General features: G+C 43.0%; 1 protein-coding gene across 1 annotated transcript in view; it reads right to left on the bottom strand.

The window, feature by feature from the left end:
- The window catches only part of LOC126252246 (protein alan shepard), a 429,590-nt gene that overhangs the window by 120,751 nt on the left and 282,892 nt on the right, over positions 1-25,947 (bottom strand). Inside the window, exon 5 of the mRNA XM_049953120.1 lies at positions 18,368-18,492. Coding sequence (XP_049809077.1) covers positions 18,368-18,492 — 125 coding nt within the window. The remainder of the gene's footprint in view (positions 1-18,367; positions 18,493-25,947) is intronic.

Genomic DNA, 25,947 nt, shown 5'->3' on the forward strand with positions numbered 1-25,947 from the left:
GTGTTTTTGTGGAGTGTAGGTGAGGGTAATGGATGTGTGTTTAATGTAGTATTATGTTTGTGTTGTGTATGACGACGACAACGACGACTGGGAGAGGGTACACCCAGAGTTGGCACATAGGCAATTCCTCTCTAATAGCACCACAAGAACTACCAAGTTTGACATCCTCATCCAATGGACAGATCATCATCAACAGCGTCACATGCCCTCACTTCAAGAGAGACTGCAAAGAGGTTCGGAATTTAAGCCAGAACACTGGCACAAAGACTGATGACCTGGAATTTTATGCAACTAGCTCTTCCCCTGGCCAAATATTAGCAGTGAAAATTTTATCAACCATCAGGATTCAAACTGGCGTACCTATGAGCTGAGTACCACCACAAAAGTGTGCTCTTAGTGTCCTCGGCTATAGACGGGGTTCCCTTCTTTAAGGGAAACCATGAACAGAAATTGATAAACTTCTCTATTCTATTGCCTTAAGAAGACTATAGTATAGCACATTTTATCCAAACACACACACACACACACACACACACACACAGCAGGAAGTACATTGTTACAAGAAATTTACCACAAAATACATATTTGTAATTACTTCTGTTCTGATCATTTTAGCTATCCAGTCAGCCATTTATTACATTTTTAATAGTGCTGTAGCTACCTCACAATAAAATATAAAATGTCACAAGGCCCTAACCTACAAAAAAATTCCAGTCAAGTGAGTAATATAAAAAAAAAAAAAAAATTCCAGTCAAGTGAGTAATATAAAAACAAAAAATAGTGTTCCCAAAATATTTTAATGTATTGGCTCATAAATGCTTATTATACGTGGTTGTGTTATACAACTAAGTGGCCTGCATTAGTTTTCCACCATTTCATGCATTACTGTTGTCCTAAACTTGGTCTCATTAAGTTTCTACTAAAATAACATTTCCCAATGAAGAGTAAACTCATCCTAAGTAAAGCTCTCAAGTTCTCTGTCAGAATAAACAGCTACACATAAATGTTTGTATCAGCAAGACCTAATTTCCCCACCACTGAGCATGCTATGGAATTTAACAGTGGACGCCTGGGTCACCTCTTAAAGTTATTTAGATCTCCCTCGCACCCCATCCAACATTATACTAACAGTCTCAAGAGATGAGAAGCAAATTACTTCCTGTTTCTGTTTAAATTTTGCTGTTTCTCCATTTATATATCTCCTTCACCAATTTTTGTGTGTCCACGAAGTTCATCAATTTCCCCATTTCATTTTCTCTCTCCTTTTTCACGCTTCTCTCTCTCTCATTTTCATGTATTCTTGAATTTTTCTGACATCTTTGACAGTTTTTAGTTCTCTAGCTCTTGCTTCACAATTATTTTCAACCATTTACCTCTGCCTTCTGTGTCCCACATCCTTGCTTCAACCATTTTAATTCCCAGAACTGCTAATTAGATGCCTTTTCTAAGGCAATATTTTAAGTTAAAATTAATATCACATTTGGTTGGAAAGCATTGATACATCAGTCTAATAAGTATGGAATATTAGGAGTGTGTGTGTGTGTGTGTGTGTGTGTGTGTGTGTGTGTGTGTGTGGGTGGGTGGGTGGGTGGGTGGGTGGGTGGGTGGGTGGGTGTGGTTTGAGGTTTTCGGGCACTAAACAGCATGGTCATCAGCGCCCAAATGCATAGAAACAGTAACACATGCGGTGAAGGGACGAAGACGGACAGCGAACAAGGAGAACGGCTAAAAGACACAGACCTGACGCAGTTCCAAATCCTCACATACAGAGGCAAAACAAGAGGAGAAGAAACGCACCAAAAAAGGAAAGGAAACACAAGGAAAAGAGAACAGAAATCGAAGTGAAACAAGTAAAATGTGGCGGACAGTAATCTGGACGCCACAAGAACTGCAGATTGGGGGGTCCTCCCGCCGGAGTAAAAAACCATGCGTTAAGGGACTGTGCCCGATGCGGAGGCAAGTGAGGAGAACCTCATCCCGCCTGCATGACTGGTAGGACGTATGCCATGGCTGTGTGGTGGCGTTGACAAGACGCAGCTTATTTTCATCGACTGCCAGCCACTCATCTTCCCATTGACGAATAACACGAAAACGCAAAAGGGAGGTAACAGCATGGAGGGGGACGGCACATTCAACAACGTGAGGGAGGGAACATGCATCTTTGGCAGCCATATCCGCCAGTTCGTTTCCCCTAATACCCACGTGCCCCGGCACCCAGCAGAAAGAAACCTCCTTCCCCTGCCGTTGCAGGTGGAGTAGGGCATCATGGATGTTCTGGATGACCGTATCCACCGGGTACAAGTGTTGCATGGTCTGAAGGTCACTCAGGGAGTCAGAACAGATGAGAAACTTAAGACTGGGAACACATCTCATCTGCTCCAATGCCCGCAAGATCACAAACAATTCGGCATCAAAGATGGTAAATGCTGCAGGAAGCTGTAACTTGACGACTCGATCAGGGAAAACAACAGCACAACCAACAGTGTCCCCCTGTTTAGAGCCATCCGTAAATACTGGTACATGGTCAGGATGCTGGTTTAAACTATCGTACATTAAGGAGGTAAAAACAAATGCAGGAGTGCAGCTCCTCCGGTACACTGACAAGTCTAAAAGGATGCTGGGCCTCAGGAGCAACCAGGGAGGCAGGCGGGTAAAACCCTGGAGTTGGGGTGCCACACGCTCCACACTGAGGGACTCTAGCAAATGCTTGGCACGAATCCCAAATGGTCTCGTTGCCCTGGGACAACTGGAAAAGAGATGTTTCATAGGCGGTCGGGCAACGGTAGGGTACGCAGGGGAGGTAGGACAGGCAAGAAATTGACACACCCGTCGCACCATGAGGAGCTTCCGCCGGATGGTGAGCGGCGGTTCCCCTGCCTCAGCACACAGGCTGGGGATGGGACTGGTATGGAAGGCACCAGTGGCTAGCCTGATACCCTCATGGTGTACTGCGTCAAGAATCTTCAGATACGTAGGTCTCACTGACCAATACACGGTGCATCCATAGTCAAGACGCGATCGGACGAAAGCCCTATAAAACTGCAGCAGACGCGCCCGATCTGCTCCCCAGGATTAATGGCTCAGACACTTCAAAATATTCAGTGCCTTCAGGGCCCGCACCTTGAGGTCTTTAAGGTGCAGCAACCACGACAATTTGGAATCAAAAGTGAGGCCCAGGAACCTCACAGTGTCGCTAAAAGGAAGAATGGTGTCCCTCAGACGCAATGCAGGGGAGGTAAAAAGACGTCGAGAACTAATAAAATGAACACACACACATTTGTCTGCAGAAAAGGTAAAACCCGTCTTCGCAGTCCACGCCTCTAATCGCTTTATCGTAAGCTGCAGCTGCCGACTAGCAGTGACACGACCGGAGGAAGAACAGAAAACAGCAAAATCGTCCACAAACAAGGAGCACTGGGCAGGACTCCGGATAGTGGACGTGATACTGTTAATGGCGATGGCAAAGAGTGTGACACTTAAAACGCTTCCCTGAGAAACACCATTCACCTGCACGTACAAATCAGATAGCACAATACCAACCCGATATTGAAAGAGGCGGTGGGAGAGAAAGGACCGAATGAAGATGGGGAGATGGCCACGAAAGCCCCACTGATGGAGCTGATTGAGGATAAGGCGGTGCCAAGTAGTGTCATACGCCTTATTAATGTCAAAGAATACACCTAGACAATGCTGGTTACGTAGGAAGGCCTGCTGGATGGCCGCCTCAAGCAGGGTCAAGTTGTCTATAGTTGAACAACATCTCCGAAAGCCACACTGAGAATGGCTAAGGAGCTGCCTGGTCTCGAGCAGCCAAACCAGGCGACCGTTGACCATGCGTTCCAATGTCTTCCCATCACAGCTCGTCAAAGCAATACTCCAATAACTACTGGGATGCATTCGGTCATTCCCCGGTTTGAGGAGGAGAATCAAAATCGCCTCCCTCCACGAGTCAGGGAATGTGCCGGATAACCACATCATACTAAAACAATTTAGGAGAACTTCCTTGGATGGCAGCAACAAGTGCTGCAGCATGCTGTACCAGATTTGATCATGACCGGGCGCAGTACCATGAGCCACAGACAGCGTCGAATCCAGTTCCCACATTGTGAAGGGGCAGTTGTAGGGTTCAGAATTTTGAGATCAGAAGTCCAAGTGACCCCTCTCAATGGCAGTGCGATAGCGGCAGAAATCTGGATCACAGTTAATAGTGGCAGTAGATTCCGCAAAACGCATGGCCAGTGTCTGGGCAATGTCTCTCAGCACCGTGAGGAGACATCCATGATGCAGCAGTGCCGTGACAGGTAGTTGGCTGCGTTTCCCGGAAATCCTCCTGATGGCTTGCCATACTTTCGTAGAACTAGTGGAGCGGGAGATGGAGTTCAAGAACGATTGCCATGACCGTCGTTTGCTCTCTTTAATCACTCGCCGCGCCTTGGCCCTTGCCACCCGAAAGGCCGCAAGATTGTCAGCGGAGGGACGGCACTTGAAGCGGCGCAAAGCTGCACGGCGGGCTCGGATAGCTGAGCGGCACTCAGTGGTCCACCAAGGCACAGGACGCCTCTTGGGATGACCGGATGATCGTGGGATTGATAAGTCAGCAGCATGGGAGATCACGGCTGTAACATGGTCTACCCATTCGTGGATGCTGGCACGGTGTTCCAAAACAGCCAGTTGGCTGAAAAGTGTCCAGTCAGCTGTGCAGAGGTGCCACATGGGCGGCACTGGTAATGCCACAGCCTCATCCAGGAGGCGAATCCAAAGGGGGAAGTGGTAACTAGAATGGAGGTCAGCAGCAACCTCCCACAGAGCAGAATCCGCGAGTGCTGGAGAGCAAAAGGAAAGGTCAATAGCTGACGATGACCCAGAAGCCGTACAGAAATGAGTGGGAGCACCAGAGTTGAGGATGCACAGTTCTTCAGACGTCATGAGGCTTTCCAGAACGCGACCCCTGGGGCAAGTAGTCGTAGAGCCCCATAAGACATTATGAGCATTGAAGTCCCCCAGAAGGAGAAATGGGCAGGGGAGTTGGCTAATAAGGTCTGTGAAAGCCTCAGAGTCTATTGCATCCTGAGGGTGTAAGTAAACGGAACAGATTGTGAGCCTCCGCCCCACAAGAAGGTCAACTGCAACCGCTTGCAAGTCCGTAACAAGAGGGAGCTCAGATGAGTGGTGCATGTCCCGGACAAAAACTGCAACACCACCCTTTGCCCTTTCCCCCATCAGATCATCTTTTCGATACACGGTATAGCCCCATAAAGAAGGAGCATCAGTGGCCCAAAAATTTGTCTCTTGGAGACATAAGCACAAGGGGCGCTCTCGTACAAGGAGTTGTAATTCGGCCATATGTGTCCTGAACCCATTCAGGTTCCACTGTAATATGGGAGCCAGTGATCAGGGTGGCTGAACTTTCACCCTGCCTCTGTGCTTTGGAGGAGAGCCCGTACTGGCCGGAGATTTATTCCTGTGGGGAATATTAGGAGTTAACATCTCATCAATGACAGTACAAACTTAGACTGGACAAGGATGGAACAGGAAAATAATAATAATAATAATAATAATAATAATAATAATAATTCTCTAAAGGCTATACGTTGTAACTGCAACAATCATTTCCTATTTTATGTGGTCCTCTTTATTTTTTTTGTTAATGTTGGTATTTTGTTACTTCCAATTTATCTTTAACTACACTCCTTCCTGGACTCCCTTTGGTTTTTTCCAAAATTGTTCCTTTTAATAGCTCTGTTAAAACTTGTGCCTAAATAAATTACCCATGTCCTTTTCAAACAAACTATATTTGTATTTGCCTTAAGAAGGGCATGAAGAGGAAACGGAGCGAAGGGGACAGGGGTTCACAATTTTGTTATCTTGGTAGGGATTAGAACTTCAACTATCCCAAATGCAAGTCCTGTACCTTAGCCACTGCAACACCTCACTCAATGTCAGTCATTAACCATTCCTCATTTTTAAATTTCCTTTGATTAATCAAATTATGTAATCCACAGGCAGCAACTCACTTTTTTTTTTTTCACGATCCAAATCCACTACCTGAACTATTCAGCAAGAAAGTATCCGTCTCATTTTTATCCCACAGCATCAGTGTTATACGCAAAATTCCACTGTATTTCACATAAATGCAGATCAGACACAGTTTGATCAGTGTCCATCACTGTCTCTCTGGAATACCAAATTTCTTACGAGATCAATTACATTCTTGTTCTCTTCCTCACATTAATATCTCCAAGAATGATGGTGTATCTATGTTAAAGAAACCTCAAAATTTTGGAGTATGCACTTGGTAATCAGAATGACACCCAATATTACGAGTCTTTTGATAACATGCTTGTAGATGGCTATACTGGTCACAGAGTTTGAACATGCTACTATTGTTCCTGTTCCTCCTCCTCCTCCTCCTCCTCCTCCTCCTCCTCACCTTTTCCAGTTCTCTGTGAGGTTTGCGTTGTTCTATGGATATTGGCAATATCCGTGACAGTTGGCGGCTGGCTGCTCGTCTTGATGCCATCACTACCCCTGGGATGAAATTTGTGTGCCCCATCTTTCTATATCTACAGTAAATATCATGCTCAAGTACATGTTTGCAAATTGTATATCTGAGGTGGGATGTAGGTATCAGCCTGGTATTTACATAGCTGGATGTGGGAAAAAAACCTAAAAATCACATTCAGGATGGATGGCTCACCAGCCCTTGTCATTAATCGATGAGGTGGATTTGGTCCAAGGCAGTCTCACCTTTCTGAACCCTGCAAGTGGTGCGTTAATGCACACTGCCATCCACGTGGGTCAACTATTCATCATAGGTTAAAATCAATTAATGTTTTTACAATTCCCATTTGACTTTTTCCTATTTTGCTGTTCACATCTCCAAGCAAGTCACAAAACCAAAAGCTAGTACCACAGGATATAAAAGAGGTTGCAAATGTCAAACACTCCTGCTTTGCTTTTCTGAAGCCTGATTAAGAAATGAAGATACTTATGCTTTGCTGCACACTACCTACATATATTTATCACCAATATTGAGAATGTTTTAGTTTTCTACAACTACTTGGATGATCTAATGTGCAAGTGTGTTCTTTCACCTCAGTATACGTTCCGTGAAATCAAACTGAACAGCATGTTGACAGACTCACTGTATTTATGTACAGCATTTGACCAGATTTTGTTTATAAGCATGTAAGTCAGAACTGATTGATTTAAATCATACATTATATGATTCCTAATATTTCTTGCTGCCTTATCACTGTGGCTTTGGGATTCAACGAACCTTTTCAATGTCATTCAAACCACGAAGAGGCTAATTAGAAAAATCAAAGAAAGTGGACAGAAAAAAATAGAAAAAAGCAGAATAAAAGTTGTACATTCAAATAATAAAACTTCCTCCAACTATCACTCATGTTATAAGACGTGTATGAGAAAGACTATTTCCCTTGTGTACAGTTGACTTGGAAACTAAAACATCAGCATCCAGTTCATAGGTGTTGCCTCTCTCAGAGACTGTTGGATATTATATGTTTACACAGAAAGCTGGGACTTAGTGTATATTTATAATTTGTTAGCAAATAAATGCACTGGGGATATACAGGACACTGTCAATGGTTCACAAAAACATTAAAAACAAACAAACAGATACAGAGCACGAAATAGGACCTGAAGATTAACCTTCAAGTCAAATCCTTGAGAGTTTATAGGTATAATGAAGCACAAGTGCACTGTAACATATAATGACTATCCAAACAGTGACCTCCATTGTGTTTAAATAAAACAATAGAATATTTAAAGAAAAGTTATTAGAAAATTTACACCTTTATGTTACCACTCTCGATCATTGCCATTCAGAGTTCAGGATATAAATTAAAAAATGAGTTGTCTGAACTGATACCTCTAGTGGTTTTTTTAGGCACAGGGTGGCTAAGCAACACCACGCAAAAACACAACACCAATAGTTAAAGAGACTAATATTTGGTTTTGGTCAGTCATCTCAATTTTCTTAGTTTTTCACCGTAGGCGTCAAAAGTTATCATTGCCCTACATTCAGTTAAGAGTGTGTGTGTGTGTGTGTGTGTGTGTGTGTGTGTGTGTGTGTGTGTGTGTCCGTTTGTTTACCATAACAAACACAAAAAAGTATTGAGAAGCAGTAATTGGTTGAGTCAAGATGTTTCACAAAGAAGTTTTAGGATTCAATGAGCACAGAAAATGGAGACCTTGTGTGAAACTGTGAGAAATCGGGGAAACTTTGTTTGGCAATTGAATTACAGTCAAAGGCTGGTTTTCATACATTGTTTGTCAATTTTCCATACCAATGTGTTTTAAATTGCATGTAGATGGTCATGTCTGTCATTGTGATGAAAGTTTTCTTTCACTCTTCATTGATGCTTAATACCTTGACTCATCACATTTGTTTTATATTATATACGGCAAAAATTTCATGACTGATGCCAAGAGCTTTGAAATTTTTCCCCATCACAAAAACTGTATTATAGAATGGATTTCACATTTGGCAGAATTTTCAAATTGCAATATCAATATCAGTGTGACCACCACACTCCCCCCCCCCCCCCCCCCCCCTCTTTGCATACAGCCGTTGTATTACACCACACCATGAAAGTATCAATTTACAAGAAAGAAAAGTATATTCCTACATGAATAAAGTAACACACAGACACTTACAAAAACATGAATTGTAACGGTTGATATTTTATAACAGGTTTATCAGAATAACTGGATTCATCTACACACTGAGAATATTTTACACTGTAATATAATCCCTCCCTCCCTCCCCCCCCCCCCCTCTCTCTCTCTCTCTCTCTCTCTCTCTCTCTCTCTCTCTCTCTCTCTCACACACACACACACACACACACACACACACACACAGCACAGCACAATATTTGCTTATTAGTGGTCTCAGGACTGAGTTTTGTTAACTCTACAGCTTAAAACCCAGGGAAGACAGTTTGCCTGTGGATCGCAACCCGAAATATAGCCCGGTCATCAGAGGGTTGAATCACTGAGTCAGCTTCCAAGTATTTGTAAAACAGTTTCCAGTCAAAATCATTGTGAAAATAACAGCATTGGATTCTCATAGAGATGAAAATAGCTTTTGAAAAGAACTATGTTTATAACACTGGATTGTACAGGTTTTGGGCATAATGAAAAGAAATGTATTCCAGGAACTATGGAGGTTGATGGTAAATACTTGTATTCTCAGTGAAACAAAGATTAAGGGGAAGGAAAATGAAAATGTACAGTGGTGTTAAAAAGAAAGAAAGAGCTAACAGAGGGATTTCAGTAGCCATCCACAAGTAGTATAGAAGAGATACCAAATGCTGAGAGAAAATTGATGAGAGAATTAGGACTATGGAAACCTCAAAATATGGCCATGAAATTATCTTTGTTAGAGTTTATGCATCTTCAAATTATGCTGACAGTTAAGTCAAAGATGAGTTTTATGGAAAATTATAAAGGGTGCTAGAGAGCATAAGCATACATAAAGAAAGTGGCAATCGCATGGAAAATGGTTGTAGGGCTGAGGAAAGAGATGAAAGAAAAAGAAACCTGCCCATTACAAGTCTGACAGAGTGGGTGAACCATTTTAAAGGCTTGCTTAAAGTGGGGCTTAAAAATTAATGTTGAGACAACAGAATATCCATGTTGCAGAGAGGGAGGAAGAACTTTGACACTGATGGAGATCAAATTAAATTGTGTAAAAGTGTTGAAGTATCTGGGCAGTATTCTATCCCGTGACTGCAGATGTGAAAGAGAGATCCAACAATGGACCAGGCAGTGGATGGCAGCTATCCAACAATGACTCTCACGGCGAACAGCGGCTCTCTAAAAATTAAATCCTTTTGTCCTAAAAAATGAGTTATAGTTGAAATGTGATTACAGAAATCCACCATGGAACCAATAACAAGTTATGGGAGTCAGTGTTTGAGACTATCAGAAAGATATGAAAGGAGCTCTAGAAATGGATCTCTTTTGAGAAGAGCATCTAGAATTTTGCGATTTGACCACATAAGAAATGCGGGAATAAGAGAAAAGATGCAGATCCATTCTAGTATTGTGGATAAAATAGGAGAAAGACTGCTTGGATGGCTAAGGCATGTCAAAAGATTGAAAGAAGACATTTGACCAAAATGAGCATGTCATGGCAACCTCCTGATTGGAGAAGAGGGAAACCAAGGAAAGGGTGGCTAAGGGAACGATAGTGACACTAGTGAGATTGAGGCATTTGGTGACAGAGATGCACAATGTGGCAACAGCCTTAGGATGGCTGTGAGGAGGAGAAGAAGAAGAAGAACAAAAAGAAGAAGAAGAAGAAGAAGATATTCTACAATACTAGAAAAGAATGTTACAAAATTCAAAATCGGAGCAGCTTGTAATTTCAGTATTTTGTTTGGTTCATTCCTCTGGACTCCTCTGAGTGGAATGATATATTTTCTACTTGGATTACTGATATTTCAATTTTGTTATTTTGTAATAACTGCTTTACAATATAATATGCACAGTTATCTGAAATTGACTGGAACACTAAACACTCAAATCCAAAATACAATACAATAAAGCTGACATAAAATGAATTATTCTTTCAAATGTTAAACTGTTTAGGAAAAATTTTGTTGAACATTTTACTTATCTCTTGGAAACAAGATTTCAAACATAAGAGTTTGTGAAATTTGGAATACTTTTGCCCACATATTTTATTATAATTCTTTTCTTTCATAGACTGAGATTACAGTCTTCCATTTCTCCTGAAATTTTTCCGTCTGCATTGAACTTTAATTAGAGATATACCAACATTTCACGTAGTTTTTCGGACAGTCAAGTCCCTAATTCTACTAGCAAAAAGTAACTAAAAACACAATCTCCTTTAATAATTTCTTTGAAATCTATTACACATGCATGTCAAAGTTGCAAAAAAGTCCAAGTATTAACATTCCATTTTACCACAACTAAATGAATTACTTTCCCATCATTCAGATAGCTGTATTCCCTGCCCCTTCCTATATGCACCTGTCTTGATCAGAACTGATACGCACGTGAATCTGCACCATAATGTTTTTTTTTTGTTTTGTTTTTTTCCTCACTGAAAAGTGGTGTATCAGGGCTTCAGTATGTACAAATGTATTCTCAATAGTTTTTGAGGTTGTATTCCCATTTTTGTAAGGAACAATTCAAACTGATTTGCACACTTCATCGAGGCTGATATATAAATAATTTATTAAACAGATATGCAAACTCTCAAGCAATAATTTTAAATCTTTGCAGATTTTCAAAGCAGTAAACAAGTGATGGTCTTCATGTACTAAATTTCACCCAGGTTGGCAACTTACTCTAAATGTTCAGAAATGTAAAATTTTGCACTTTACAAAATGAAAACATGTAGTATCCTATGACTATAATGTCAATGAGTCACTGTTGGAATTGGCTGACTCATACAAATACCTCGGTGAGTGGCAGGCTTCGATTTATTGGTAGAATACTGGGGAAGTGCATCAGTCCACAAAAGATATTTCTTACAAATTACTTATGCTACCAGTTCTAGAATGTTACTGAAGTATATGGGACCCATATGACAGGGTCACAAAGGCACTGAAGTAACTGAACTGGAAGACTCTATAAGATAGACATAAACTTTCCCGAGAAAGTCTATTAACAAAGTTTCAAGAACTGACTTTAAATGATTACTCTAAGAATATACTACAACCACCTATGCATCGGGCACATAAAGATCATGAGGATAAGATTAGAATGATTACTGCACACAGAGGCATTCAAACAATCATTCTTCCTACACTACATAATTGAAGGGAACAGGAAGAAACTGTAATAACTGGTACAATGGGATGTACCCTCTGCCATGCACCTCAAGATAGTTTAAAGAGCATAGATGTAGATGTAGAAGCAGAAGTTTCAGCATGATTCTGATTGTAAATGCCTTATCATCAGGACCTGTTACTTGAAATGTTAGTCCCTGACACATACATACATCAAAATTTCACATCTTTCTTAATTATATTATTAACTTAACAGTGTCTACTGACTGATAGTTGCTAGACCACTGCCACAACATGCAACAATAACATTTATTTAATTTTATAAAGGAGAAGTACAGATGATGGTCTATAAATCTCCACATTATTTATGGTCAATGTCAACATAGTAGCAGTAGTAGTAGTAGTAGTGTGGGAAATTGTGTGTCTGTCTCCACACTCAGAACTTTAATTATTTTGGAAACTTTTGCTCAATGGTCACAGGATATATGTGGTTTTGCTGAAATCAGCTTTCTACAGTGAATGATATCAATAAAATTTACCAATAAGGTGCAGCTGAAGCTGCAGACCATTTATAATTGAAAGAGATGGGGTTTCTTATGCTAATGACAAGATCATCCTGCCCCAAACGGTTTGGAATGAGGTTGCTTAGACAAACATAGAAGTATATACATTGAATTCAATGACAGAAACAATTATTTTGTGTGATTTAAGGAGGAATGGACTGTTTTTATAACACATGGTGTGTACCTTTTAAGAGACTAAATGAAATATTATGCAAGTCGATATAACTAGATGAAACTTCATAGCTCAGTATTTCTGAAACATTACCTCAGAATTTGAGACAAACTTCAGTATATCTTTATTTTTCAGATACAAATGAAAGGTATTATATTTAGGTGGATATGGATCAATTTTGTCCTCAAGGGGCTATGAATGAATGCTTCCAATTTATTTTTAAGTTAAAAAGAAATGTGACATCAGCTCAGTGCATCAAGAATAAATCACCATTAGGCAACATTTAACATGCTGTGTTGTCATGATCAATGAGTTACATTTATGCAATGCAATATACAAGCTAGCATGCAAACCAATGAATAGTATATCTTTTCAGTTTCCTTAAACTCCCTAACTCATGTTGGAAACTTTTGATGACTGGTAATGACTTACAGGAGCAATCTCATCAAATAGATAGCAGTGTGCAGATGTTAAATACAGATGGTTGTCAAAAGAATGGAAGTCCCTTAAATCCTATCACTTGATGACATACAGAAAAAAGCAAGCAAGAAGACTGAACTCTAATCTCACGAAAAAATAGTATCACATCCTAAATATTGCGTTGAATCACTTATTGCACAGTAATAATGATTATTTAAACACTGGTAGGATTAATGTGCAGCAATGGAGGTTGAACCAATTACCATTTTCAACCCACTAACAGACTTGGTAATGGCAAGTATGTGCAGTGGCACGGAGTCCAAATATTTGGTAATGACAAATAAAATAAGACGCAAATCCTACAAAACAATGGTGTATGGACGAATGGTTATTAGAGCAGAAGAATAAGAACTACGGTGTGATGGGATATGATGAATCATTTGATGCACTACTACTTTGTGAACTGCCATGTTCATTAATTTTGTAATTTATAGATTACTTTTTTCTTACACAACAGGAGGCTTCTAAATATGTACACAGAGTGTGATTATTCTTAGTAAGCTCTAACTTCATTTTTACAGCCTCTCATCTGACAGAGAAATATTGGCATAAAGTAACTCAATATACAGTCCAATAAAAAAAGGAATGTGTTCATAATTTGCCAGTTGCCAGCTGGAGGAGAGAAGCACTGGGGGAGGGATGGAGGGTTGGAGGGATGGAGGGATGGAGGGTTGGAGGGATGGAGGGATGGAGGGTTGGAAGGATGGAGGGTTGGAGGGTTGGAGGGATGGAGGGTTGGAGGGGAGAGGGTTGGAGGGGAGAGGGTTGGAGGGGAGATGAGAGATGAGATGGGAGAGGATATGAGAGAGGATATGAGAGATGAGAGGGTAGATAGGGGAGAGGGAAGAGGAGGGGAGGGGAGAGGGTAGATAGGGGAGAGGGTAGAGGAGGGAAGGAGGCAGAGGAGAGGAGGGAAGGAAGCAGAGGAGGCAGAGGAGAGGAGGGAAGGAAGCAGAGGAGGCAGAGGAGAGGAGGGAAGGAAGCAGAGGAGAGGAGGGAAGGAAGCAGAGGAGAGGAGGGAAGGAAGCAGAGGAGGCAGAGGAGAGGAGGGAAGGAAGCAGAGGAGAGGAGGGAAGGAAGCAGAGGAGAGGAGGGAAGGAAGCAGAGGAATGGGAGGAGGGGGAGGAGGCAGAGGCAGAGGAATGGGAGGAGGGGGAGGAGGCAGAGGCAGAGGCAGAGGAATGGGAGGAGGGGGAGGAGGCAGAGGAATGGGAGGAGGGGGAGGAGGCAGATGCAGAGGAATGGGAGGAGGGGGAGGAGGCAGAGGAATGGGAGGAGGGGGAGGAGGCAGAGGCAGAGGAATGGGAGGAGGGGGAGGAGGCAGAGGCAGAGGAATGGGAGGAGGGGGAGGAGGCAGAGGAATAGGAGGGGGAGGAGGGAGAGGCAGAGGAGGGGGAGGAGGGGGAGGCAGAGGAGGGGGAGGGGGGAGACGAGGGCGAGGAGGGCGAGGAGAGAGCGAGAGGGAGGGAGAGGGAGAGGGAGAGGGAGAGGGAGAGAGAGAGAGAGAGAGAGAGAGAGAGAGAGAGAGAGAGAGAGAGAGAGAGAGTGAAGGGTGAGGGTGGAGGGAGAGATAGTGAAGTGGGACGGGGGAGGGAGAGAGAGAGAGACAGAGAGTGAAGGGGGAGGGAGAGAGAGAGAGAGAGTGAAGGGGGGAGGGGGAGAGGGGGAGATAAGGGGATATGTGGGTGATAGGGGGAGAGGAGGTGTTAGGGGGAGAGGAGGTGTTAGGGGGAGAGGAGGTGTTAGGGGGAGAGGGGGTGTTAGGGGGAGAGGGGGTGTTAGGGGGAGAGGGGGTGTTAGGGGGAGAGGGGGTGTTAGGGGGAGAGGGGGTGTTAGGGGGAGAGGGGGTGTTAGGGGGAGAGGGGGTGTTAGGGGGAGAGGGGGTGTTAGGGGGAGAGGGGGTGTTAGGGGGAGAGGGGGTGTTAGGGGGAGAGGGGGTGTTAGGGGGAGAGGGGGAGTTAGGGGGAGAGGGGGAGTTAGGGGGAGAGGGGGAGTTAGGGGGAGAGGGGGAGAGGGGGTGATAGTGGGAGGTGATAGGGGGAAAGGGAGGTGATAGGGGGAGAGGGAGGTGATAGGGGGAGAGGGAGGTGATAGGGGGAGAGGGGGGTGATAGGGGGAGAGGGGGTGATAGGGGGAGAGGGGGGTGATAGGGGGAGAGGGGGGTGATAGGGGGAGAGGGGGGTGATAGGGGGAGAGGGGGGTGATAGGGGGAGAGGGGGGTGATAGGGGGAGAGGGGCGGGATAGGGGGAGAGGGGCGGGATGGGCGAGATATGGGGGCGAGATGGGGGGGGGCAAGATAGGGGGCAAGAGAGGGGGGCGAGTGCGAGACAGAGTGACAAAGAGTGAGGGGTGACAAAGAGCGAGGGGTGGCGAGAGAGGGGGAGGGAGAGAGAAAGGGGGGCGAGAGGGGTGAGATGGGGGAAGAGCGGCGGGGGAGAGAGAGATGGGGAGAGGGAGAGAGATGGGGGGAGAGAGGTGGGGAGAGGGAGAGAGATGGGGGGAGAGAGGTGGGGAGAGGGGGAGATGGGGGGAGAGATGGGGAGAGGGAGAGAGATGGGGGGAGAGAGATGGGGAGAGGGAGATGGGGAGAGGGAGAGAGATGGGGGGAGAGAGATTGGGAGAGGGAGAGAGATGGGGGGAGAGAGAGAGTGGGGAGAGAGAGAGTGGGGAGAGAGAGTGGGGAGAGAGAGGGGGGAGAGAGAGAGGGGTGAGGGAGAGGGGGGAAAGGCCGGAGAGAGAGAGAGTGGGAGAGAGAGGGGGGAAAGGCCGGAGAGAGAGAGAGTGGGAGAGAGAGGGGGGAGAAGGGGAGAGAGAGATGGGGAGGGAGAGGGGGAGAGAGGGGGGATAGGGGAGACATGGGTAGGGTGGCGAGAGTGGGAGGGAGGGGAAGGTGGGGAGAGTGGGAGGGAGGGGTAGGAGGAGAGAGGGACAGGGGGAAGGGGAGAGAGGTGGAGAGAGGTGGGAGATGAAGGGAGTGATGGAGGGGGATGAAGGGAGGGAAGGAGGGGGATGAAGGGAAATTATGGGAGGGAAGGAGGGGGATGGAGGGAGGGGGATGAAGAGAGGGAAGAGGGGGAGGGAAGGTTGAAGGGCGGCAAGGGGGAGGGAGGGGGATGAAGGGAGGGAAGGAGGGGCAGGGATGGGGATGATGGGAGGGAAGGAGGGGGAGGGATTGGGATGATGGGAGGGAGGGGAATGAAGGGAGGGAGGGGGATGAAGGGAGGGAGGGAGGGGGATGAAGGGAGGGAAGGAGGAGAGAGGGGGATGAAGGGAGGGAAGAGGGGGAGGGAGAGAGGGGGAGGGAGGGCGATGAAGGGAGGGAGGGAGGAGGAGGGAGGTGGTGAAGGGAGGGAGGGAGGGCGATGAAGGGAGGGAGGGAGGAGGAGGGAGGGGGATGAAGGGAGGGAGGGAGGAGGGAGGGGGATGAAGGGAGGGAGGGAGGAGGGAGGGGGATGAAGGGAGGGAGGGAGATGGGGAGATGTGGAGATGTGGAGAGACGGGGACAGGGGTGAAAGGAGGGAGAGATGGGGCGATGGGTGAAAGGGGGAGAGATGGGTAGAGGGGTGAAAGGGGAGAGATGTAAGGAGAGGTGGAGAGATGGGGGGGAGGGAAGGAGGGAAAGGGGTGAGGTGGGATGGTGTGGTGGGATGGTGAGGGGGAAGGGGTGAGCGGGAGAGATATGGGGGAAAGCGGGAGAGATATGGGGTGTGAGCGGGAGAGATGGGGCGAGCGGGAGAGATGGGGCGAGCGGGAGAGATGGGGCGAGCGGGAGAGATGGGGCGAGCGGGAGAGATGGGGCGAGCGGGAGAGATGGGGCGAGCGGGAGAGATGGGGCGAGCGGGAGAGATGGGGCGAGCGGGAGAGATGGGGCGAGCGGGAGAGATGGGGCGAGCGGGAGAGATGGGGCGAGCGGGAGAGATGGGGCGAGCGGGAGAGATGTGGGGAGAGGGGGATGGGGACGGGAGAAAGGGGGATGGGGAGGGGAGAGAGTGTGTGGGGAGGGGAGAGAGTGTGTGGGGAGGGGGGAGATGGTGTAGGGAGGGGGGAGAGGGTGTGGGGTGGGGAGAGAAGGTGTGGTGAGGGTGGAGGGGGATGGGGGATGGGGAAAGGGGGGAGGGGGATGGGGAGAGGGGTGGTGGTGAGGGGGGAGAGGGGGATGGGGAGAGGTGGGGAGGGGGAGAGTGGGGTGTGGAGGGGGAGAGGGGGATGAGAAGGGGAGAGGGGGATGAGAAGGGGAGAGGGGGATGGTGAGGGGGAGAGGGGGATCGGGAGGGGGAGAGAGTGGGATGGGGTGGGGTAGAGGGGGATGGGGTGGGGTACAGGGGGATGGGGAGGGGTACAGGGGGATGGGGAGGTGTACAGGGGGATGGGGGAGAGGGGGCTGGGGATAGGGGGGCTGGGGATAGGGGGGCTGGGGATAGGGGCTGGGGAGAGGGGGTGGGGAGAGGGGAAGGGGAGAGGGAGAGGGGGAAAGGGAGAGGGTGAGGGAGAGGGGGAAGGGGAGAGGGAGAGGGGGAATAGGAGGGGATGAGGGGAATGGGAGGGGGATGGGGAGGGGTGAGGGGGAGATTTTTTTTTTGTGTGTCCTATTCCTCCTCTCCAAGGAACAACTATGGTGACAGTACATGTTCTCTAACACCTTACCTAGCCCACATGATCAATTAATTGCTTTTAATATTATTAGGGATCTCTGTTAGTTTGGAAAAGAATAATCATATGCATTTTTTCTCCTTCACTGATTGCTGATTAATATCTGCACAGGATTATCATATCAATATCCTACCTCAACGGTTCACAAGTTGTATGCATTCACTCTCTGAGGAAACTACACAACTGACCAAAGCACTGTATTAATCATATTCACACCAGCATTTGCATTATTTTGTCAACCATCTGTGAAGTTAAAATTTATAAAATGAAATGGGAATCCCTGTAATTTGATAGTATAATAAGCAGACTACACACACATCTCTCCGTAACAGCTCCAAATATAATTTATTCCTTTATATGTGTACAATGTATGTGCATGAGGAGCTGTAAACAGATACAATACCACAAAAGCATAAATACATCACTGTAATATGAAGTCAATGAATCAGTCACAAAATATCCCAAATTGAATCTCACATTCTAAAGAACATATTACAGTTTTTACCCCTTTGTTGTAAAATATCAACCATTTACAAAAACAAGATGTTAGAATGCAAGCTGAAGAACCACACAAGGCAGTTTAGAAAACACAGGTGTTATATTAGAAGGAAAAAATTTCACACTGCATTCTGACATCACAAATCAAGAAGAATATAGAAATAGGATAAAGGGTATGTTGTACTCTCCCTGAAGCAAATAGCATGCAACGTACACTGGGCGGTCTACGCAGCAACGAAATACCCACTTTCGCCATCTGCGCTTGGATGCCCTTTGCCTGGAGTGCTTTCACAGCAGCCTCTGCTGATGCAGGTGATTCAAAATCCACAAACCCATAACCTGCAATCAAGTTCAGAGCAGACACAATTATTCTTTTTGTCCCCGACACATTTAAGATTTACACAAGAACATGAAACTTGTTAACACAATGGCAGGCAGACAAATTCTTCCACATTTCACCATTGTCTTGAAATTTCCCCTAAAAGCAAAAACTCATTTGCCTTCATGAAAATTTAATTTCCATTTAAAAAGACCAAACTCACAATTGCCACTCTGTCAGAGGTCCCTAATTGTGGCAGTTTATATTACTAGTAAAACAGAAGTCTCCATACCACATGATATATTTTACACCAACTACACTGATGGATGGTGCACAAGCTAAGGCAATATTCAAATGAATTTAGATTAAGTGTTGTACATACTTATTGTGCAAAGACAGTTTCTAGGTATACCACTATATGAAACATTTATCAATTACATGTAATTTAGTTTCAATTTAATGAGACTCAACTACTAGAAAATGATTAAACACATACTAAAGGATGTACAAACCTGGAGTTTTCTTTAATGTAACAACTGATGAAAATGTTAGATTTGTATAAAAATTAGTACCATCTTATACCTAGTAACAGATTTTCCACAGCAGAGTGATGCAGATGCAACTTAATACATATAATGAAATACCAAACACTATTTAATAAAATAATAAAAGGAAGGAGGAGGAAAAAAATTTCATTAACTTCTGAAAAACCATTACTGAAAGAATTTAATAACTATTTGTGAACTGCCAGTACACAGGAATGGCTGTGAATTGCTCATCAGAATACAGTTAGGAATGAGTCAGCAAATTAACTCTCACCACTCTAGCACACCTTAGTTTGCCTCTGTACAAAAATTTTTAATTGCTACAAACAATACTTTATAAAATGCTCTCAGTCCTGAGATTACTCAAATAACTCACACAAGATGTATTATTGTGTATCCAGAAGGCTGAAGATTCAATTTTACTGCACAATATTTTGGTGACTGGCCTAGCTGCTTTCAGCAAGTACTGTATGCAACGACCTCAAACTTGTTGACTGCATGTACTCCAACCTCAGTATTTTGGATCTTACATTTATTCCCAGTGCTGGTCATGCTGAATTTACATTGCATCCAATATACTTCATACTAATCAACAAAGGCTGGAAGTTTAATATGTACCCATAAATAACCAGAATACCATTGTCGTGGGTGGAGCTTGTGTAGTATACATCTCTGTCACTACATGTGTTTAGCGCAACTCATCGCCAGTTCAGTGCTGCCTCCGTTGTCAACCTGGTTTGTTCTGTTGATCTTCAGTGATTGTTTTTGCTAGCACTGCTTTGTTCTTGTTTCATTTTTTATGATGGCAAATGTAAGTGAACAATGTGCAGTGTGAAATTTTGTTTTCTACTCGATAAAAATACTGTTGAAACTGTTTTAATGTTGTAAACTGTTTACCAAGATGACACTATGGGAAAAACTCAAGTATACGAGTGGTTTGCTAGATTTAAAAATGGCAATATGTCGGTTGATGACAAAGTCATTCTGGACATCAGTCAACTGCCTGAATTGATGAAAATATTGAAAAAATTCAAGAGCTTGTGATCACAGACCATCAAAGGCAATTTATCAACTGTCAGAGACTGCGCAACAGTGTTCGTCAAAAAATACCCTATTTGTGACACACAGGAGACTGGTTCCTGCACAACGACAACACATCTACACACAAGCCATATCCGTTAGACAGTTTTTGGCTAAAAAAAACACCATGGTTCCACAGCCCCACTCACACTGTACTTGCCTGACCTGGCTTCGTGTTACTTTTTCTTATTTCCTCACATGAAAAGGGGCTTGAAAGGACACTGATTTGACAACACTGAAGAAGTCAAGAAACAGTGGAAGCACCAGTGAGACAAATGTGTTAGCTCAATGGAGAGTATTTTGAAGGGGATAAGGTTGTTTTGTAAACAATTAGCTTTTAAAAAATAATACCTATTTTTTTAGACATCCTTTTGTAATTTAATTTTACCCATTGCTGTCAGTGTTCCTTCCATAACTGTATAACTTTTGTAAAATAAGGAACAACCACCTTCGGTCACAACTGTTATTTTATTGAAATGCACGATGCATTTCGAGCCTTGGAGGCTCACCTGCAGGTGCTTTCACAGTCTACATTGGTTTACTTTCCAGATTTAGATTAATTCTAGTCCTGATAAGATCAAAATGATATATTAATAAGTGGCACATTGTGAATATAAGATTACAAAGCCAATACAAATCGAAAAATAACATGCTGTTTCCAGTGGTGGATACACGCTTTTGAAGCACAGTATCAATAAAAAGGTTTATGTACATATATACACTTTTCATTCTACAGGACTTTTATAAACACAAGTCAAAACAAGTCACAGAATTTCAAATGTAAAGATGCTGCATTTCTACAAATACAAAGGTGTTGTTATTTCAAAGATGATACAAAACTATTACATTATTAATTATACAGGATATCATTTACAAAACAAATGTTTGTGAATATGTCAAATGTGGATTATGTTATCAAATGGTTGCAATATTAATTATTTGTTTCTTTAGGAAAAAATAAACTTCTAAAATTACTGAAAAACCTGGGGCTACTAAGCTGTTTGCTCATTCAACATGTTTTCAGAAGATTTTTCTTTGTGTAATATTATTTATAATTGTTCTCGTAGATCAAGTTTTTACCATGGTTTTCTGTGTGGAGTACAGGCTGCTGTGACTGTCACCTAGTCTGTGTCTGTTAAGGTACATTTGGTTAGCCATTGTGGATTTGGTGAAGTGATAAAAGTCTAAAAGCATCAGTGTGTTCTTTGCAATGGTGGAAAGCTCTAACTACAACAACTTAAAAAAACTTCATAGCAAATACAAAGAAAGATGCTGATATGGCCAACATGAACCATAATGAACAGATTGACTTAGCACACGATATTACTGAAATTATCAAGCAAAATTCAACTAACATTATGCTACTGTTGTTAAGGTGGATAAGGGAAATTCCACTGTTGTCCTTTACAGAAAGGATTACCTAACCGGAGCTCAATTTTTTTCTCAATAAACAACATTACTGAATTGAAACATGACCCAACCACTAAATTGTAGAAAAAAATAATGAAAATGCTTAGCAAATGTAACTTTCCTGCTGCCTGATAGACAAGTAAAAAGGTGCATATTAATGAACCCCACTGGCCCTAAACTTAGAGCACAACCAAAGACACACAAGCCTAACTCTCCAGTTAGACCGATTATCGACTGCAAGTATACAAACTCTCCCAACAATTAAATAATATCCTCTGGCAATTTTATGCTTTTGAAACAACATACCCGATAAAAAATACACTTGAGTTAACAACACTCATCAAAGATGTAAAAATATCTACAGATTTGCCTCATTTGACATTGTTTTTATTCACAGACGTATTGGTCTGGGAGACAATTGAAACTATCAAAAAAAACCTTATCAAATACAAAAACTAACCATACCACATATTTCAGAATTGGTTGGACTGGTTGAACTAGTACTATCCCATAACTACTTCTCTTAATGACAAAGTCTACCAACAGAGAAAAGGCTTAGCTAAAGATAACAAACATCAAGCCTGTAAGCTCTTCATCAACCACTTGCGAAATAAATTTGTTGCAGGAAAGAATAAATTTGCTGAAAAAATAGTATGTTACAGAAGATATGTGGAGGGCACTCTTCTCATATTTGATTGGGGGGGGGGGGGAAGAGAGAGAGAGAGAGAGAGAGAGAGAGAGAGAGAGAGAGAGAGAGAGAGAGAGAGAGAGAGAGAAGTAAAAAGAGCTTCTCACATTACTCAATTCACTCCACAATAAATCAAGTTCACAGCTGAACATGAAACCAATTGATTCATAAATTTCTTAGACCTCACAATTGTTAACGAACAACAAAGACAAATTTTTACATTTAATCGAAACCAGCCTACACTGGCATCACAATACACAAATTATCACAACTATGCTGTATTTCAATCCATGTTCAAGGGGACACACATATTACCTTTGAACCCAACAGCATTAATACAAGAAATTGATACAATCAAAGCTATTTCAATAAATAATAGATATTCAGAAAAATCAATTGACAAACTATCCAACAAAATACAGGCCAACATCAGAAATAAAAAACCGCGAGACCACCGCGGCCGGCTGACGACACATTTCTTCACAAGCATTCCCTATTTTGGCACAGCCTCACACAAAATTAATAATATATTTAGAAATAACAATATTAAAATATCATTGCCCACAAACAACAAATTTCAACACCACTAACCTCACACAGCAAACACAAACACCCAAGCAACAGAACATAACGGAATATATAAGTAACAGTGTAAAAACTGCCCTGTATTTTACAACAGCAAAACAGGAAGAATTTTCCACACATTACAAAGAAACACTGATGCTTTGAGACTTAAGCACCTTGAAAGAAACATAACACGCAATCACATGTACCTTAACAGATAAAGATTAGGTAAGATCCACAACAGCCTAACTATGCTCCGCACAGAACATCATGCTAAAAACTTTATCTACAAGAACAATTAGAAATAATGTTACACAAAGAAAAATCTTCAGAAAACATGATGGATGAACAAACAGTTTAGCAGCCACAGTTTTTTCAGTGGTTTTAAAACTTTATTTTTCCCTAAAGAAACAAATACTTAACAGCACAGCCATAACATAATTGACATTTGACATATTCACAAAGATTTGTTTTTTGTTGATATTCTCTTGTAACTGTGTTTACTTAATCCAGTGACCATCACTTGAAGTCAACACCATTACCGGAGCACTTGGAAGCCAAGGGTTTCTAGTGCATGCTTCACTTCTCTGTATGTGCTTCTTTGGTTCAGTTCATGTAGCGTGCGAAAGAAACATCTCTGTGGAAAGAATGTAGTGTGATGGAAGTGCCATTCTGTGTATAGTACGTGTGTATTTTCTGTAATATGTTTATCAGCAGTAACGGTGTGTGTGTGTGTGTGTGTGTGTGTGTTTTAATTCAATCACCCACCCATGTCCATGTGTCAATACTCACTGCACACACAAAAACTACACCAAGTTATGTGCCAATGCACAGTAGTAGTAAGCATGTTTGAGTTTGACGAAAAAAAAAACACGAGGTACAAGACCTGATGAAGATGATGCATCTGACATTCTACCTTAGCTGACAACAAAGGAAAGAATTCCAAATAATGGGACCATCTGTGAAGATTGATCACCTGCGCAGAAATAACTATTTCACATGTTTGTTCACTGATACAACATCATGAGGCATGGGATGCCATAGAACCCGGATTTGCAACCTGTTACCATCAGTTGGACACAGAGAAAAAGGAGAAAAATAAGAGGGCCTCGTCCATCATTCTACCTAGAGACTCTACAACTAGCGAAGGAAGTGTGGGAGACATTGGAAAAAATACGCTGCAACAACAGCCTACTCAACACTATGTGCAAGATGAGGGAGTTAGTAAATATGAAGAAAGAAGATAATATGACTACAAATGACTATGTAATGCGGATATTGGCTGCCAACAGAAGTGAAGCAACAGGGCTTTACCTTTAATGACAAAACAGGTGCAAGCTTCATGCTTCTTGGACTGCCTCTGGAGAAGTATGCAGGCCTCATTAGAAGTTCAGAAAAAAGATGAAGACAGATTAACCACAGACATCATCAACAGACCAGAATTAGAAGAGAAGTGCCTGGAACCAGATTCAAAGTCTACTAAGAGCCGAGAGGAAGCCAAAGCATATGCAACACAAGGTGGAGTTCATAAATAATACGACTTTTGCCAGCGCCATTACAAACATCGTAAACAAAACCAAGAAGGTGAGAAGAACACAGCCAGCAGAAACAGACTATGTTTCTCCTGTGGTGAACTGGTTCACATTGTTAAGGAGTGCCCATATTTCCATGGAAAACAAGAGGTGGGAGGGAGTGCACTAAGACAGCAGAATGTTCCCAAGAAATCAGCATACAGGGCAAGTGGGGGCAAATTCAACAGTGCTAAGAATTATCCAAACAGTGAACACTCAAGTGCAAGTGCAAAGAAAGATGATGAAACAGTGGCCATGACAGTGACCAACAGTAGAGAACATAGAAAGTGCTGGTGGAAAACTGTGGGTTCTGGATTCATATGACTGGTCACCAAGAGATACTACAGGACTTAGAGCAAAGAAACTTTGGAGAAGTGAAAGTGACTGATTGGAAAGTACTTCAGTTACTGGCAGAGGAAAAGTCACGAAAGTAGAAAAGTCACGAAAGTAGAAAAAAGTCACGAAAGTAGAAAAAAGTCACGAAAGTAGAAAAAAGTCACGAAAGTAGAAAAAAGTCACGAAAGTAGAAAAAAGTCACGAAAGTAGAAAAAAGTCACGAAAGTAGAAAAAAGTCACGAAAGTAGAAAAAAGTCACGAAAGTAGAAAAAAGTCACGAAAGTAGAAAAAAGTCACGAAAGTAGAAAAAAGTCACGAAAGTAGAAAAAAGTCACGAAAGTAGAAAAAAGTCACGAAAGTAGAAAAAAGTCACGAAAGTAGAAAAAAGTCACGAAAGTAGAAAAAAGTCACGAAAGTAGAAAAGTCACAAAAGTAGAAAAGTCACAAAAGTAGAAAAGTCACGAAAGTAGAAAAGTCACGTGGGGGTGCATAAATCCTGTTAACAGATGTGCTTCTGATGAAACAACTGGATGGGAACCTGCTGTTTGTTAAACAAGTTGAAAAGAAAGAAATTTGCATTAGTTCAAAAAAATGGTGATGGCAATGTGTCTATTGGTGATAAGGAAGTGCTGAGAGGAAAATTATCAGGCAGTGATATCTATGTAATGCACTGTGAATATTATAAAGCGAATAACAATACAATGATGCTCCACAATGACAAAACACATCAAATGGCAGAAAATACAGCAACAGCCAGCCAGCCAGAAATTTTGTGGCGCCAAAGACTTGGACACAGAGAAGCTTCGCCCAAAATATATGGAGTCACTAAGTATAAAGAAAAATGTAAAAAGAGTGTGTGTGTGTGTGTGTGTGTGTGTGTGTGTGTGTGTGTGTGTGTGTGTGAGGAGAAACGAAAAGAGGGCCTTCCAAACCAAGCCAAACTACTACTGAATATGTTCTAGAACTGATACATGGTGATATGTGTTATATTAGGCAGACCACCTTAAGTGGAGCACATTACTATGCTACTTACCTGGGTTATCACTCAAGTTATTCGATAGTGAAAGTGCTAAAGCGAAACAGTGATGTGTGTGACTCTGTTGTAGAGTTTAAGGGATGTGCAAGAGTTAGAGACAGGGAGAAAACTGCAGGGTTTCCAATTGCAAAATGGGACTAAGTACATCAATAGCAAATCTGAACAATTGTGCAAGGATGAGGGCATATTATACTGGAAAAGCACAGTTTACTCTCCCCGTCCAATAGAAAATCTGAGCACCTGAA

The sequence above is a fragment of the Schistocerca nitens genome, chromosome 4, assembly GCF_023898315.1.
Source record: "Schistocerca nitens isolate TAMUIC-IGC-003100 chromosome 4, iqSchNite1.1, whole genome shotgun sequence".
Classification (NCBI taxonomy): Eukaryota; Metazoa; Arthropoda; class Insecta; order Orthoptera; family Acrididae; genus Schistocerca; species Schistocerca nitens.